The sequence below is a fragment of the Lycorma delicatula genome, chromosome 5 (genome assembly GCF_047948215.1).
Source record: "Lycorma delicatula isolate Av1 chromosome 5, ASM4794821v1, whole genome shotgun sequence".
Taxonomy (NCBI): domain Eukaryota; kingdom Metazoa; phylum Arthropoda; class Insecta; order Hemiptera; family Fulgoridae; genus Lycorma; species Lycorma delicatula.
In genome coordinates this window covers 160,024,727-160,043,763 of record NC_134459.1, presented here as the reverse complement: position 1 = coordinate 160,043,763, position 19,037 = coordinate 160,024,727, and the positions used below count along the sequence as shown (strand labels likewise).

The window sequence follows — 19,037 nt, the reverse complement described above, 5'->3', positions numbered from 1 at the left end:
GTGGATACCGGTGTTCTTTGGTGGTTGGGTTTTAATTAACCACACATCTCAGCAATGGTCGAACTGAGACTTTACAAGACTACAGTTCATTTACAATCATACATATCATACTCTGAAGTATTATCTGAACGGTAATTACCGGAGGCTAAACAGGAAAAAGAAAGAATGTCATGTTATTTACTGTATAATGTTAATCATCTCAAAGTTAGAATGAAAATCCTTTTTCACGGAAGATAGCAAGGAATGTGGCATACTTTTATAATTGGAAGTAGCATCTCCACCTTTCATCCACAAAGTTTGACCGTTGATTAGATTATCTATTTTTCATATATGCTAAAATTGTATTACCCCTTTCCGTCTAGTTGGAATAGTCTAGAAAGTACTACATCCAAATATCCTATCAAATTCCTTCTGCTTACTTTACCTACGAATAACTAGGAAATTGGGTATAACTCCAGGAAAAAACAACTTATATAAGGTCTATATTTAATATCATATTAGTATCTTAATACTTTTAAGTTAAAAAACTGAAAATCAGTATCAGCTTTCTTTGGTTATTTATTTAAATAAATAACAAGATATTCAATTTCATTTAAGTTTTTATTTAATGTAATAATTTAGAGGATACATTTGTAAATATAATTATTTTTTTTAATCTTGTGATTTATATATTTTAATAAGTCTGTACCCTTAAATTAAGACTATTTAGCCTTAACATGACTGAAATATAACCATAACATCTTGTCAGTATTGATAACACAATGATACATTTCTTCTTTTTTTTATAAAACAGCTTAATTAAGAACTGAGTTCTTTTAAAAACCAAAATTATATAAAAAATCTTTTTCAACTTGCTTTAAAAAAGTTGGCTCTGAAGATGAGGCAAAAAATGAGAAGCCTGAAAATGATGTTGTTAATGTATTGTTAATTACTGTTTTCCCTTATTTTTTAATACAATCATTATATTGTCATTAGGTGTGCTTTTATGCTTATTATTTTTATAGCGTAAAAGTTTTCTTTGTTTTGTGTTTTAAGTTATTTGTTGATGATTATAAAAAATTAGATGTGTTATTGATTAAATTTGAACTTAATTACTTCATAAATTGTGTTATACACTATAACATCATCTGCTCCTGTGTATAACCGCCACTCAATTTTGGCTGTCATGATTTGAATATCATAGTTAAAAGCAATAAGTATTAATTAATTTTTTTTCATAATCCTATATTATACCTTTATTAAAATTTTTCAAGTGTTTTAACTGCAAACTTAAATTAATGAGTTAGTAATTACAGCCATTATTTTTTTTTTAATTTTTGATATTTTAACCCCCTGCCAATTAAATTACTTACTTTTCTGCTTTTTAATAATGTGAAATATATTTTTTTCGGTTAAGGAATGAATTCATAGTTTAAATTTTCTTAGCATGGCACCATTGGTATTTTTATATAAACTATACCAAGTGGTCCATTTAAATTAAGACATATCTGTGTCTCAAAAAACTACACATTTTAGGAAAAAATGTTTCCTGTTAAAGTTTTTTAATTTCAAGAGGGAAATACATTTACAACCTATGATGTCCTTGATAAGGTCAAATAAAGGCCACTTCAAGGTCAACTTAATTTTTTTAAATAGAGACCTATAATTTTTATTGCAGAATCGAATTCTTTGCAAAAAAAATAATGAAATTTAATTCAGACCTTTTTTTTTATAAAATTGATAGTTTTTTAGTTATTCAGCTTCAAAAATGCTGTCAGTGTATAAATTGGTGTTTTCAGTTTCATTAGTTCTAGTCCGGTTGACGAGTTACATCCAGCTGATGGTAAATTTTAAATAAAAGAAAATTAAATTTTAAATAAAAAACAATCAATTAAAGGATTAACCTAAATAAAATCAATTACTTTATAATGAATTTTTGTAATCATATAGTACATACCAGTATGGTAAATAGCCTACATGTGTTGCACACTTTGGTCAGTTAAGTTATGTCAACCCACCGGGTTGGTCTAGTGGTGAATGTGTCTTCCCAAATCAGCTGATTTAGAGGTCGAGAGTTCCAGCGTTCAAGTCCTAATAAAGCCAGTTATTTTTACACGGATTTGAATACTAGATCGTGGATACCGGTGTTCTTTGGTGGTTGGGTTTCAATTAACCACACATCTCAGGAATGGTCGAACTGAGAATGTGCAAGACTACACTTCATTTACACTCATACATATCATCCTCATTCATCCTCTGAAGTATTATCTGAATGGTAGTTACCGGAGGCTAAACAGGAAAAAGAAAGAAGTTAAGTTATGTCGACTTGTGAAAATATTTGGTTTAATGAATTACTGATACTTTAAAATTTTTTTTAATGCTCTTTATTAAAAATAATTACAAAAACTTGCCTTACCTAAATTACAGCAACAAATGTCCTTCTACTTCTATGCATTTTTCAATACATTTTAAGAACGACCCATGAACATTTAATAGAGTTTCTCTCTTGATATCTCCACAGACGTTTGTTATATGCTCTTTCATGTTTTCAGGGGTAGTTGGTACTTGTAGGTAAATCTTTTCTTTAAGGTAATACAATAAAAAAAAGTCTACTGGAATAATGTCAGGAGAACGACAGGCCAATGAACTGGACCAGCTCGACCAATCCAACAATCATTCTATTCGCCTCCAAAATTACTCTGGTGATAACTGAATAATGTGCTTGACAGCCATCATGATGGAACCACATCATTCTTCTCTTCCCCAAGGGTAGTTCATCAAGCTGTAAAGGCAACTGATTTTCTAGAAAATCTGCGTATTTCTCTCTGTTCAAATTTTCATAGAAAAAGTGCGGTCCAATTAATGTACAGCCTATGATTCCGCACCAAACATTGACAGTCCATGGATGTTGATGTGCTACTTCCGTTAGCCACTGCGAATTTTGCACTGCCCAATAATGCATATTATATCTTGTTTACTGCTCCAAGATTAGTAAAACCTGATTCGTCGGAAAATAGAACATTAAGAATAGCATTTACCTGTACTTTTTCCAGCACCTGTCGACAAAATGCTACTCTTAATTCAAAGTCTTTGCCATGCAATTCCTGATGCAGTGAAATGTGGTACGAATGAAATTTCAGGCGACTCTAATCTAAAATAAAAATCATAAAAATAAAGTTCAGAGACACTTCCACATATACGAGATTTAACTGACCCAACTAGTCAACTTTTTTTCTTTAAGTTTTTACTCGATATGCACCAGAGCCGGTAATTAGACTTATGATGCAGCCTGTGAAGTAGGAAAGCATGCTGTTTAATATGACAGAAAGTTTTGTGTAGTATGTTTTGTGTGTAATGTAAAAAAAAGATATATGGAAAGGGTAAGAGATAGGTACAATTAACCCACCCACAGGTAGATGGTTAAAATAGACAAACCTGGCAGCAGAAAAGATATGTTTGTTAATAATTCTCTCTTAGAGCAAAAAGTACCTAATCAGCTTATACTAAGGAAATAGAATATTTGATTAAGAAAGTGAGAATGCACCCTTGGATATTTCTTTTGTCTATTGATAGTATAACCTGCAGAAGCAACTCTTACTTATTTTTATTTAAATTTATAACTAATATTAAATCCAAAAATGCATAATTTATATAATAACAATGCACATAATACACTATATGGTTTATTTACTATTCTTATTTTTTAATCTCTAATATGCATTATTAATAATATATAGCTTAACCCGACTGGGTCATATACTGGCAACTAAGGCTTAATACATGAATGTTACATTTTACTGCAGAGTTCAAACAACTACCATTAGTTCCAAAATTAAACTCTCTTCCTCATAGGCCACAGTTTATCCCCCTGTGACCCACATCTTATTGCAGATTACAGAACAAGATTAAATGCTGTTTTCCATCCAGCCATTCAGGACACATTCAATATTCCTAGACAAGGGACACATTAGTCCATCATAGTCCATTGTTTAGTGGTTTTGTTTGCTGTGTGAGGTCATGCTTTATCACGCAGAAACAAAATCCCGTCGATTAGCTTCCTGTGCCTTCTGTTTTGAATTGAACGTCTAAGTTTTATAAGCGTTTTACAGTGCTTAAACATTTCACAGTGATATCGGCATTAACAGTACTTCCACATTCAAGAAATTCAATCAGCAAAATCTGTGGCTTCCCCAAAAAACCATAGCTATAAGCTTTTTCATTGAACTTTTTCATGTAAACTTTTTGGGCTTTGGGATGATGAATGTCTCCACTGCATTGATTGTTGCTTTGTCTCAACATTTGAATAAGATACCCATATCCACATTTCATCACCAGTCACATGTTTCCATAAATCATCACCTTCATTTTCATAGCGTTTCAAATATGTTTGAGCTGCAGCAAAACATTTTTCTTTGTGAGTTTCTGTCAACATTTTTGGTATGCATTTGAAACACAATTTTCTGTAACCCAGTTTTTAGTTAAAGTGTCATAAATTACTGATCGCATAACGAAAGTAAATTCAATCAATAATTGAGAAACAATAAGCCGTCTGTTCTCATGGATTTTTGTATTTACATTTTCAGTCAACTTGTCTATGATGATACATTCTTCATTGTAAACATTCATTCTTCCTCCACAAAACAAACAACATCATTGGTAATCTTTATCTTCGCACATAACAGTGGGTCCGTATACATTGACAATTTCTCTATGAGTATCAGCTGCAGATTTCTTTTTCGCCAATAGATAACAAATTACTGATCGCACTTCACAACTCGCAGGATTATTTTTTGTAGCACTCATTTTAGCCAGTCTATACTCAGCAACTAACGCAAATAATGTTAACCCTATTGTTGCAAACAGATGATCGCTGATCTAAATAAACATGTTACACTAGCGCCATCAATTCCCACTGCATCTAATGGCAGCAAATTGAAAATGGTCCTTACTTAAAAAACATCCCAGTATTAATTGATCGGATGGAAATATTAGACTTCTAGCTTTACAATAGTCACTTCAATTACAAATCTTTGATAGAACATACAAGTCGTATGAGTCCCTGAACAGGTCTGTCAGTTTTGCCAATCTACTTTTTGAAGCAGCTGTTCCACTAGACAGCATCAATGTGCTCGCACAAATAGTGTCAGTGTAATAGTTGCTGACATAAGTCTTTTTATACTTATCCACCAAAGAAAGAATCTAGGATAAGGAAAAATATGATTTTGTGTGGAAGAGAGGCAAAATCAACTCATGAAAGGACTACCACAGAAAATTTAAAGATATATTCTACGCTTACAGTCAAAAATAAAAAAAGTTTATTAAAAATTTTTTTGAAAATATTCATAAATTTTTGTTTGTTTAATATTAAAGTTAAAAGAAAAGATCAGAGGGTTCATAGACAAGTAAGAGGAGGCGATGAACTCACACTACCATTTATTGTAATGTTAGTTCATTGCCGGCTATTGTCTATTTTAATTACGTGCCAGTACCTACATGTGGTAACTCTTAAGAAGAGCCTACATGCTCTTAAGAAAAACATGGCTCTTACATGGGCTGTTAAGAAAAATTATACAGTACCCTCAGGCTGTGGAAATTAGGTATCAGAAGAGGATAGAGAGGTTAAGACAAGGTGAGATAATGTAGAAAATATTATTACCTTTTAAACATTGGTGAAACATAAATTGGGAAAGATATTTCAACCATTTTAGTTTAAACAGATATGGTAAATTTTATCCAAGAAGACAGGTATTGGAAGGAAAGAGTGAGCAGGATCAAGTAAATGATCCTTTTCAACAACAATGACATGACATGTTTGCGAATTATGTAGAGAACAGAGCTTTAACTTGGAGCGAGGCTGAAGATCAGACACAAATAGGAGAATGACATTATTTTTTTTTTTTTTAACTGTATATTACAAGGTGGACAAAGATATAACTGAATAAGTGTTAATAAATCAATTTGTCTTTATATGTAAATAAAGCTTATACGATACAATTTTGTTGGCTAATCAGTTATCACTTCTAAATAATTCAGAAGTACTTTATAGTAACTTACTGCCTTAATAAATATATAGAGCCTAATTTCTATTTGTGTATTGGTTTTTCCACATTCTTTTATTATTGGTAATTTGAAGTTGTAACTTATTAACACAATTAAGATTATAATATTTTATAAAGTTTCATGTATAATTTTTCTGTGGCTGTATTTTTAATAATGTTTAGTTTTATTTGCAGAATTTACATTTAATACATTTATGTTGTTTCTTTAATATTACATTTTAAATTTTATGGCCTTATTTTATGGCAATTAAGATGATTTCCAGTAACAATATATTAGAATGTTGATAAGGAATAGAAACATAATTAATCTACTCTTCTGTTTATTAAAATTTTAAGTTATTAATTTTTATAACTCTACTGTTTTTTCTTTTTAATGTAGATAGTAATATTTAAACGACAGGGAGATCTGCTTGATTTTAAAAATCATTTAAAAGTTAAGTGCCCTTTTTTAATTCTAATTCTAACATCAATGTTGATACAAATGTTAAAAATATGTTTTTCAGGTTGCGGATTAAATTTTCATAAAAGATGTGTGGTAAAAATACCCAACAACTGTACATCGACAGAAAGTAGGAGACGATCATCAACACTTCAAGTGCCACGCAGTCCATCTGAAACGAGCTCTACATCTTCATTAACTTCTGCTTCTGAGGAATCTAGCTTGGTCAGTTCCTTCCAGAGTACCCTACGAAATATTATCGGGAAATAATTTATTGCACCTAATTATTTAATTTTTTGATTGAAATATTTTTTACTAATAGCTAATTACTCCTTATAAAGAATGATTAAAATAGTATGTTACCTACTCATTATTGTAAAAAAAAAATGAGTTATTTTCTTTTTATTTAAATATAACTGTTACTGTTAAAGTTTGAAATCAATTATTTCACAAGATAGTGAAACAATTCTATTAAAGTATGTGTTTTTCAGTTTTTTAAAACTTTAACTACAATTGACTGTTTAAACTCGGCTGGTTGACTTCAGATTTTTTATTTTTATATTATGTTGTAACTTGAATATGAACTATATTTCAAATCACATATAGTACGTTAATAATCTTTATTCATAGGTTGTCATTAACCTCACTTGCTCCAACAAATTAAATATAAAGATGACTTAACTAGAATAATACTTAAAATGTTGCTTTAATATTGGGATAGAAAGTTGTTTCATAAAATAATAGTATTATTCTATGATATAACTGAATTATTCACAATAATGGTAACAGGTATGTTAATGCTTGATTATTAATTTGATTTATTTCGTTTTTTAACCACCTCTACATTATTTCTATGTTATTTCTGTATTGAATCTGTGCACTTGTAAATAATCGTTATTGTGCCTAATTTTGTGATTTTCATTTTATATAAAATTTTTATATCCCTCTTTTGTAAATTTATGCTGTAAGAAGAACTAAATTTGCCCTCCCTTTTCTCTGATCTGAGCAGTTTCGTTAATTTGATTGTAACTTTTCCTACTTTCATATCCATTAGAATTCCAATCCTTTTTCTTCCTCTTAATCTTTTCCTTCTATTTTTTCACCCGTTATTTTCCACGGCTTTTAATTACCACACAGCATGTGACCAAGATGTTCTATCCTTTTTTTATTACTCTTCTTTCTCGTTTTTTACACTCTTTATCTTCATTTTTTCCATTTTCTCTATTCTTCTTCACTAACATTTTTTTCAATACTTCTTAATTTTACTGTTCGTGTTGTAGATTCATTAAAAATGTAAGATCTGGTAATTAAGTATTTCTGCATATGACAGGTTAGATATTTTATGTAAAGGATGAATTTTAATACTTAGAAATATTTATTATTCATTATCAGGATTATAAATTTAATAATTTCAATATTATTTTGCTGGCTGTGTTAGCTAGCATCAGTTCATTGCCTCTCTTTCTTTAGCCTTTTTCATTTCTGACTATTTTTTCTAGTACTGCAAATCCTCTCTATATTATTTTCTGAATAATATAATAAAATTTCATTGATTGTTCTATACACAAAAATATTCCATATTTTATGTCAAATCTATTTGAATGAATTCACCTGGTAGCAGATTAATAAAGAGATAAAACAATACAATTCAGTATTAGAGTAATGAAAAATTAATTGATCAAAAATATTTTAGAAAATTATAATAATAAATACAGATATGTCCATCCCATACTGCTTAAACTGTGCTTACCTCAAGTTAGAAACATCTGGCTGTATTCAATTGCATTATTAAGCTTTAATGATTGAATTTCTGTACTTTTTTCCATTATATGAGAATTATTAACTTTTTTTGTAACTATTTTCTGAGTAATGGATATTTACATCCATCCATCAATTTTTGGGGGTCCCTTTACAACCCCCTACTGGAATTTGCATTTCTCCATATGCCCCTATTAAAATTTTTGTTACAACTCTCTAGTATCTTGCTCAGCTTTATATTAAAATTAGGCAATTATTTTTATTTCTCTATTGTAAATTATCATTTAGCTATATGATAATTAATAATGTGATCTCATTTCCTAAACATCATTTTAGTTATAATTTAAAAGAATTTAATTATACTGATACTGCTAATACTGTTAATGGTTAAAGAAAATGTTATGGTAAGCCTCATATTTCTTTACGTACACCCTTATTAATCCTGTAGGATTTAAATCTGGATAGTACACCAGTTTACTAAACACTGAAGCAGCAGCACGTTCATGCTTTTGAATATCTTATTTCCTGCTTCTTCGTGCATAAAATTATAAATCTTAATGAATTAACTCTAGGGCATAACTGTTAAAAATTTGCCTGCTTTAACCTGCTGTTGATGATATTTCAGCAGTATAATCAACTAATTCACCTGAGATAAAATAAAAATATAAACTAGAATATACTTAAATAACAGAAATTAATCATAACACCTGGCACTTAGCAATAGTAAATTAAATGTGATAAATAACTTAATAGTAAAATAAACAATTTAGTAGTTTATTAATCTATTTCATTGTATTTGATAAAGAAATAATCATTGAACAATGATAATATATATTTTCATGAGGAAATAAATTCTAGTTAGGTATTTCTGACCTATAGGCAATGAATACTATCTATGCAAAAGTAGTTTTATTTATTGCTGATGTCATTGAACCTGTAGCGGTGTTGTGTTATCTTTCACATGGAAGATTCTGGTTTAAACACACCTGTAAGTCATAAAAAAATTTCAATTAGGCTAAGAGTTTCCATATTTCTTTCTCTCTAGTATGCTGGAATAGAAAGTATACACACCTGAAAAAATGTTAACAAATTTCTCCTGCCTAGCCTCTGAAAATGGAAAAAACTGGTGTAACATAAAGAAAAAAAGTTGATATAGCTGCTGATTTATTTATTTTTATTACTAATTAAATTATGGTTATTGTTTTTAGATAAAATAGTAATAATTGTGTTAAACATTGAAGAAATAAGTTACACAAGTTTACATAAAGAAAAATTGTAGATTTTTATAAAATTAAGAAGCAGTAACAAATGAGAGTTGGTAATAGATAGCAAGTGAATCACATGTATTTAGAATTACTTTTCTATCATGATATCATATCACCTCCTTCCTCTTTCCAGTTTGTGCTCATTCTAAGAGAAATTCTTCAGTTTATTTTTACTTGCTTCAAATACAGTTAATCTAATTATAATCATGTAAAGTGAAACCTATATTTGTGTAAAGTTGCATGATTTTTTTACATTAAAGTATATTATTATTAAAAAAATACATTTACACTATATGAAATCATTAAATTGCGTGTAATAATTAAATAATAATGATGATTATTATTATGCAAAAGTATGAAAATACAGAAAATAATAACTGCATTCAAATACTTCATTTTTCAAATAAAGAAAGATTTGAATTCCTGCTTTATTAATCGAAAAGATTTATAAAATATATTCATTAGCATCATTTTGTAAATAGTTTTTCTTTGTTTTTTTCTTTTTTTTATAATTGTATTTTGAGTATTTGCTTGTCTTGGTTTTATTTTTTGTTAAAATTGCATGCTTGTTACTTATTTAATTATTATTTACTTTTGTTTATTTTAGCACTACATAGCATACATAAGTATTAATTTTTTGTATTGTTTTTAAGTATTTTTAGCATTTTTTGCTTTTTATATCGTAATGCATTCCAATGTTTTAATGCTTAATTATTTTTTAATGTTTAATTGTACTCAAAAACTTATGATATTTTAATCAAATAGTTTTTTAATCTTATTAGAATATTTCAGCGTGTCATCTAGAAAATGTTGTTATATATTTAGAATATTTCATAATTTTATGCTAAAATTATAACTATTTATTTTCTGGTAAGGGGTTTCTGATGCTTCTTATTGTATATAACATTAGTATTCGTTTACCAGCATTTGTTTGATTTTCCCCTGTTGACTTTCATAAATCAAAAATTAATAATTGACTACTATTTTTTTTTTTTTTACTCTTTAATTACTAGAAAAAGTTAGTTTCTTCCTTTTTTGTAATTTTGTCTTCTTGAGAATAAAATTATTTACAGATAGCAATCATAAAATCTATAACTGTATTTAATACCAAATGGATTTAATAAAATTTCAGTTTTATATTGTTTTGTACTGTTATTAAAAAACATTAAAAAAAAATATTTATTTCATAATCCAAAGCTTATATCTTTTATTAAATTTACTTTTAAATTCTCTGCCTTCTAATCTCTTTGGCTAATTACATGTTTACTTCTGAAATTCTTCTTTTGAATTAAAAAATAATTAGTCCATCATGAAAAGATAATAACAACAAATCCAGAGTTGCTCAACATTTTGATGACAAATTTTTTTTAAATTTTCATAATTATTTTTATGCTTACCTGGTTTATTGCATTAGTCTTTAGCTGGAAGTGCATGCTTGTGTAGGGAGAAATCTGCCCTGTAACTAAAGACCAGGTATACCTTACAAGTATATTTTAAGCCTTTATAGTAGTTGGTGATGGTAATTTCTGTATTTTTTATTAATCTCCAAGAAAAGTATCAATTTCGCTTTTACTCTATAAAATTTATATTTCATATAAATGTTGTTTGGTGTACCTTAACTGACATATTAATCTGTTATTGATTAAAAACTATTTCATACTTAATCTATAAATTTAAATCAAAGATCTTTTTATGAGATAAACAATATAATTATTTAATTAAAGTTTGTATGTATGGATTTGATACATGATATTTATTCTTCCTCATGTACTGCAATTGTACTTGTACAATTCCAAGTGGTATTTTGAATTTTCAAAAAATATATTGTGAGATATTTAAATGCTTAGAATCACTATTGTGTTAAAATGATTTGTTGTAATTATTTATTCTCTTTTCTAAAACATAAATGACAATAAATTTCTTTATCGTCATTACCGACTTTAATTTTTCAGCCATATCTCCATAAATTTAAATATTTCATTTTATAAGTTATGACAATAAAAGGTAATTTATACATCACATAACCTTTTTTATGAGAATTCTCACTTCACCACATAATTTTGCCATAACCACATAATCATGAAAAATGTTGCCCTCCGTTTTCTTGATCAACATGCAAACAGAGGTTACCATTCAATAATCATACTCCTTAGAGTAAACTTCTAGTTTGTTTTTTACCATCCGATACAGTATTCTTAGGGTCTTATGGTAAGAATCAAAATTTATATCTCATTTTTCTATTTCAAGTGGCTGTATGATATAAATTTAGCAAATTTACAAAATATGCTACATTAATCATAAAATAATAAATAAATTAAAAATTCAAGTCACATAAAAATTAAAAGTAAGTCACATAAAAGGTATACACAGAGGTAAAAATGAAACATTTTGCAATATAATAAAGAATATGTGTATTCAATGAAAACCAATTAAAACCTGTTATATAGTTATAAATAAAAGATTAAAGTGGCATAACTTACTTACTTTCTGTGTCTGGAAATAAAAAACACTGTCATATTCTCCATTTCCAGTATGTAGGAGTTCTGATCATCATGTCACTTAATATCAGCAGTTCCTCATGTGTGCAAGCATCTCCCATATTTGGGCACAGGAGCTGATTTTTTATTGACTGGATCTTCCCACAATCACAACTATCACTCTCTGCCCATCCCCACCTCACCATATTACTTTGACTTCTTGCCATTCTAATCCTTAGTCAATTCAACACCCACCATGTACTGTACAGCAGCTGATGTCCTTTAGGGAACTCCTCTTTGGATAGAGACTCACATAACTGATAGGTAATGTTAAAAAAAATTCTGATTCAGGATAATGTCAGCAGGGAACATGATTAGAATTTGCAGGAACTTTTTAAAATTTTAGTGGGTAACAGAAGGTTTTAGACTAGTTTTAACCTTAAAGCCTAAAGTTGACAAGAATTGACTATTTTCTGTTCCAAGAGATGGTTATGATTTTTAACACTGATATTACCATTTTGAAGTTATTTTTGTTGACAGTGAGTGTGTGTGGTACACTTTAAATTCAGGCCACCATTCTCATTGTTGTTTTATTTATTCAATACATCTTCACCATAAACAATGTAAGGATAAACCACAAGTTGTAGTTTATCCTTTCAAGGAGAAAAAATTCAGATATCTAAATCATATCTTACCACTTGGCAGGGTTTGCAGTCGACACAGTTATTTTAATCATAATACTCCAATCACAAACATGCTGTGACAGACCTAGTAAACTTTAGTCTTTCCCTACAGTTCTACTATCTATGAAAATAATTATTTCTCTTGCAGCTTTGTCTTTTGTATATACTCTTCACTAAAAGATTAAACATTTTTATTAAATATGTTCCCAAAATTGTAAACTATTTAAGTGATTTCCATTAAAATTCAAAAGTACTGTAATGTTATTTCTATTAAATTGAGAACAGTTTTTTATTTTAAACCCATATTTCCACAAGTTTTTGAGCAGTGATGTGAAATGTATATTATTTACTGGGAGTGGGAGGGTGATTTGGAGGGCCAGCTTTACCTGATAGATATAGATATCCTTAGTCTAAAGATCCCTTACCAGATATCTAGAATTCATTGCCTCTTTAGGTTCTGACATTCTCATCATAGAGAACTTGATATAGTCACACCTGCATCCATAGAACCGATGAAGGGCAAGAAGGGATCAATCAAGGTTAAGGAAAAGAGTTATTGATGAAAATGGCGATTTATCCATCACTGTTGATCAGAGTAATTTACAGTCTTTTAATAGGACCCCTGGGAATATAATTCATCAAATTGATGTGTACATTATATGACTGACTGTGGCTCGATATTATCAATATATGGAATATTACTCATATATCATTGAAAAGATAATAATAAAAAGTTCAGTTTACATAAGTAATGTGCACTTTTCTGGAGGAAAAAGCCCATAAAAATATATTTAACTATTTTCTGTAATACTTGATGTATAAAATGCCGTTTTTATTCCCCTTTTCTAATTTTCTTTTATGTACTTAAAAAAATATTTTATTAATTAGTTAAGTGTATGATATTAGATACAGATGAGTTTTTGATGGGTTGTTAATGTATTCAGAATTATTTTTATTCCATCATGAAAATAAAAAAATTTTCTGTGTTCTTAATGAATACTCAAAAGGTGTCCATTAGTTTAGCTATGAAGTTATATTCAGATAAATGTAGGATAATGGAGTTTTTTTTATATAAAAATGTACTTAGATATTTTAATGCAATTTTTAGTTTAATATTATTTAATTATAATATATAATTATAGGAAATTATTATCATTCCATTATAAGTTGGATAATGATATAAAATTAAATCAAAGTGCATTCTGCTTACTGTAAAATCATTAATTTTTATTAATATTTCATAAAGAATCTTTAGTTATGCATTTGTGCAAGTTGTATGTTTATGTATGAATTAAATTCATATATGTAAAAGAGGTTTTTTTGTAGTAGATATTTTTAAGACTATTATCAGTTTTTTGTAATTATTACTTTTTTACCCTTTTTTTTTATTTTTAATTTTAAGATGAAAATCTGTTGATAGCAATTGTGGTAGCTATTCTTGATTAAGACTTCTGTTAGTTATATTATATTTTCATCTTTAGTAAGTACAGTTCATTCCATGTATTAATGTAATTTTTGGATAAAAATAAGATTGTAATGACACATTGATTACAGGGAAAAACTAGTACCGTTCCATATTTACGTTTAAATAGTAGATAACAACCAAAATTTCCATGAGCAACAGTTCAATTCTCTCAGAAAGGTGATAATATTTAAATACAGTTTAATTTTAAATGCCTCAGTTTCTCAAAGTAATGGAACTTTTTCTTTCAAAGTCCTATTGGAACTAGTTATCAGCACCATATCTAATGAAGTATCTGGTTACAGTGTTATTATATTGAGTTCTTCAGCAAAATTGCCGGTAAACAAAGTGTGTGTACTAAATGAGATGTATTACATTCTCCTATAACTTATCCAACCAGCCCACATTGCACAAAATTGCTGCTTTCTTACAGTTTTTACATCGCTAAATACACAACTTTTTCAACTACACTGAAGAAACTTTGAAGATAATTACACATACTAACAAACTTTGTAGCCTATTAGTATACTAATTAATCTACATTGATTTTACTAGATACCATACTGGACAGATCTACTTTCAAGGGACACATACAGGCAAATTACACGGCATAATTAAATTTAGCAATCACCTCATAGAAACAGGATGCATAAGACTTAACCACAACATGCACATTTACACAGCACATAAAAACTGAGATTTCAATACACTTGAATAGTTTGAACACATTAAATATGATAAAAACAACATATTAAATGAATAAGTACAACAAAGATTGAGTTTAATATTTTAGTAGGCCTACGTACTTATGGTTTAAGGTTAAGGAGTTTCTTAACCTTGGTTTATTAAAACAGAAAAATGATAAAATTCAAAAATTATGATTGAGCAACATTTTTTTTCTTATTTATCGATGATTAACACAATGTTAATTACATTATATGCCAAGATTATTGACTTTTGAATGCTTATTTTCTTTCTTAATTATTACCATAACCTTTTGAAGACTGGTCATTGACAAAATCCCTACCAGGTACTTCACTTAAGAAGATACTGGTAATTAGCTATGAAAGATGTTTGAAATAAAAATTCAATTATTTGAATATGAATTATTTAGTGTTTGATAAATTGAATTTTTGAATCGTAGATTAGGTTGATCTTCATTATAATTTATGATACAATTTCTGAACACTCAAATAGAAAAAAATATATTGCAAAATTTACAACAGGATATATATATATATTCTTTATAAATATAACAATCGTTATCCTTACAACAATATATTCCTTATAACAGGAAATTGTATCTTTTTTATATTTTTTAAATCAGATAATTTCTCATTTATTATAGTGTAGCTAATTAACTATTAGAGTATGATAATGAAGAGTTTTTATTGATTGTTATTGTTGTTTGATATTATTAAATTGTTATATTATTTTTTTCTAACTTCAATATAAATTGTTTATATATTTTTCAAATAGAGATTACTGATTATTTTTAATTAGTCTAAATTATATTTCTTTGATACATATTTATTAAATAACCGTTTTTTTTTTAAGTAAAAAAAATGGGAGGTAGGTTTTATTTTTGTTTTTATTATTTGATGTAACATTTGGATATTATTGCAGGTTTTTCATGATCTGTTACTTCTGGTGTAACAACAGCAAGGTACATGATGTTGAAAATGTATGAAATTATTCTTTTTAAGTTTGGGTAAAAATATATTATACAATTTATTTTAAATCTCTGTTGTGAAATTTTTTTTTATTTGCACTAATAAATTTTTATTCACTAGCCTTTCAAAATTAAATCACAGATGTAAATAATTAATTGTCCGTAAGTGCTTCATTTTTTTTAAAGCTTTTCTTCAAAATGATTTAATCTCTCATACAAATTGTTTGTGTATTTAATTAAATGCAAATATTTACAAAATAATTAATTATTTTTTTCTAATTTAAAGCTTAAATTGTATTCCCACGGTCACTGCTAAAGTTGCACCTGTTATCTCTTCAGTGTTTATGTTAACTATTGTAGTGATCATTTTCTAAATAATATATTTTCCTGACCACGTTATAATTAATTATACCTAAAATGTTGTTTTACATAAATATAAAGGATTTAAAACGATGTGTTGGTTTTAAATAAAATGAAATACACTGTAAACCATTTTGATCAGTATAGTTCAGTATCTTTTCTAGGACCATTATGATTGGATGCACCAATGTCCAAAGAAGTTGTCACACAATACTTTTTATTTTTAAAAACTTTCACTTTCACTTTTCTGTTCCTGTCTGTAATGGCAGTTTTAAAGTTTTTCTGTGAATTGTAGTTTTTCATCATTTTTTTTTTTTTTGTAACTCACATTATCATTACTGCCTGTACAAAACCTGCCTAAACAAAAAGTTTAGAACCAGCAAAAATAATGTACCCATTTTTCATGATCAATATTATATTTGTTTCTGAGCTTTTTTTTTTGCTTAGATGTAAATAGACTTTGTACTGTGATATTAGATGTGTTCAATAAACTTTCATCAGTATGTACCAACAGCCTGACGATACACTTTCATGAACTAATTAGATCTTTCTAAATCTCTCTGTTAATGTACGTCTACCTTATCATTTTTTGAAAATTGATCAAAAACCCTGGAATGAAACTGGTTTTTCATTGTCTGTTAACTTACCATGCTTATAAAATGCAAAATTACACATTGTTAAAACTCCTTCTATGCTGCATTGAAAGAAAGTAAATATAAATACTGGTAATGAAAATCAATACAGCATATTGTTTCAGCATCTCATATCACAGTACATTCGTGTTGACTAATTGTTGCTATATCATGAACACCAGTCTTACTTAATGACGTATTAGAGTCAACTCAATAATATTAAAGATGTTACTTAATAATAAACATAGAATTAACACAGCATTGTAATCTATTAGGTTTGCAGTGAACACTTGTAATATTTTTTGAACACTTTCTACTAACTTTCCAGGTATATGATCAAGAAACAAAATAGTAATACATTATCATTTGATGCTTTAATGTTATTGCTTCTTGGTAATTTTCTAGCTAGTGAATTTTTTTGCTTAGTAATAGTGAAATTTATAAAATAAAAAAAATGCATCCACTAGCTTGCACTGTATGGCATAATGTGGCTGTCACTGTAAATTCACTTACAAATAATTTATTAATAAATCTTTAACAAAGTTGTTTTTTGACTGTTTTCATATGCTTTAAATATTTTGATATAGTTATGAGTAAGAAAAAATGTTTTTGTTTTTTTCGTGTTTCATAAGATGTTTTGAGATTTGTTGATTTAATTATCAATTTTGACATTAATACTCATTGATTGGCTAATAAGTTAATTAATCTAGTCTTAATCTTAATGAAGATTAGTTTAAGTTTTTGTTCAATTTTTCAATCTCATTAATACCTTGTTTTTGTTTGATTTTTGTTTAATGATTTACATCATAATAAATTAGGTACATTTTATTAGTATAAAATAGAAAAATATATTTTTTTTTAATGTTAATGTTTTAACAATCCTTATTTATATTTGGTAAAAATCTGGTTAATAATCAGTTCTTTCTTTAATCAGTTCTTTCTTAAATCAGTCCTGCTTCAATCTTTTTTTAATATCTTTATTGTATTTATCAACCTACTCCTTTATTTGTGTAGATTTTTTTATTTTACAATTTTTATTACACTTACTAGTTTTTTAAATGGAGAAATTTATAAGTTTTTTTTAAATTTATAAGAGATAATTTATAAAATAATATTTATTTTTTATAATAAACATTTTATAAGAGATTTTTTATATATTTAATCTCATCGCTTTACGTGGGGATGTTCATAATACAATAATAATGCAAAGATATCTTGAATTAAAGTAACTTCCTTCCTTAAAAAGCAATTATTGTTTTTTAACAGTTGGGATTGTAGAATATGATTTCTTATTCAATTAAATTGAATATTTTCACTTTAGTAACATTTTTTTGTGCTTTGAAGTTCTTAGTTGCTGTTTCTCTCCATCAATTATTTAACATTAGTTCCTTCATTATCATTTTCACCCTCATTATGGCATTTTACTCATCCTTGTTTTCTTAAATTACATACTCTGTTATGCAATTCATCACGAATTATTTGGCATACTGGTTCATTATTATTCATATCCACTGACTGTCACTACTTATGTTAAATCCACTTCATTTTTTAGTTTGTTAAAATTATTAATGCTAATTAACTTTGATAATTATCCATTTTTTGTTTTTTTCATTCCTTTATTGTGAACCAAATTTCTAAGCACTTTTTCCTGATTGATTTTTTTAAAAAAGATACATAAAATTTTCATCTGAATCCACAGTATAACTAGAGAGTACTGTGTTATATATTTTACAGAGTTGAATTTCGTTGTTTAAATCTATTTGTTAAACTCAGTGACACATACCTTTCTCAGTAAAATAGTTTAAAGAAACAATTTCAATACATTTTATCTACCTTTGATTTAAAAATATTGAGCTGATTACACTTTTTATGGATTATACTGATCCTCAGCAAAGCCTTTGGTTTTCTTATATTATTTTTTTTTATTTTTATGAAGAGGTCTTGAATTGTGTAGCAGTCAAAAGAAAGTTATAACAGAATCTAGTAAAGAAACAGCTTCGGTTGGTGGGTCATGTATTAACATATCAGGGTTTAGTTTGCAATATAATTAGAAATTAAAAACTATAAAGGAAGATGAAGTTTAAAATCTATATAAAAATATCTGTTTTATATATACGTAAAACAGATAATTCTGATTGTAGGATGAAGTAAAATTGTTGAGGTTAAAAGATTAGCACTGAACAGAAAAAATGGAGAATATGATCAAACTAATCATTTGTCCAGTGATTCTAAAACTTTTTATTTTAAAACA

General features: G+C 27.6%; 1 protein-coding gene across 1 annotated transcript in view; it reads left to right on the top strand.

The window, feature by feature from the left end:
* Positions 1 to 19,037, top strand: part of PKD (serine/threonine-protein kinase D3) — a 287,780-nt gene that overhangs the window by 211,007 nt on the left and 57,736 nt on the right. The window contains exon 5 of the mRNA XM_075367438.1: positions 6,542 to 6,702. Coding sequence (XP_075223553.1) covers positions 6,542 to 6,702 — 161 coding nt within the window. The remainder of the gene's footprint in view (positions 1 to 6,541; positions 6,703 to 19,037) is intronic.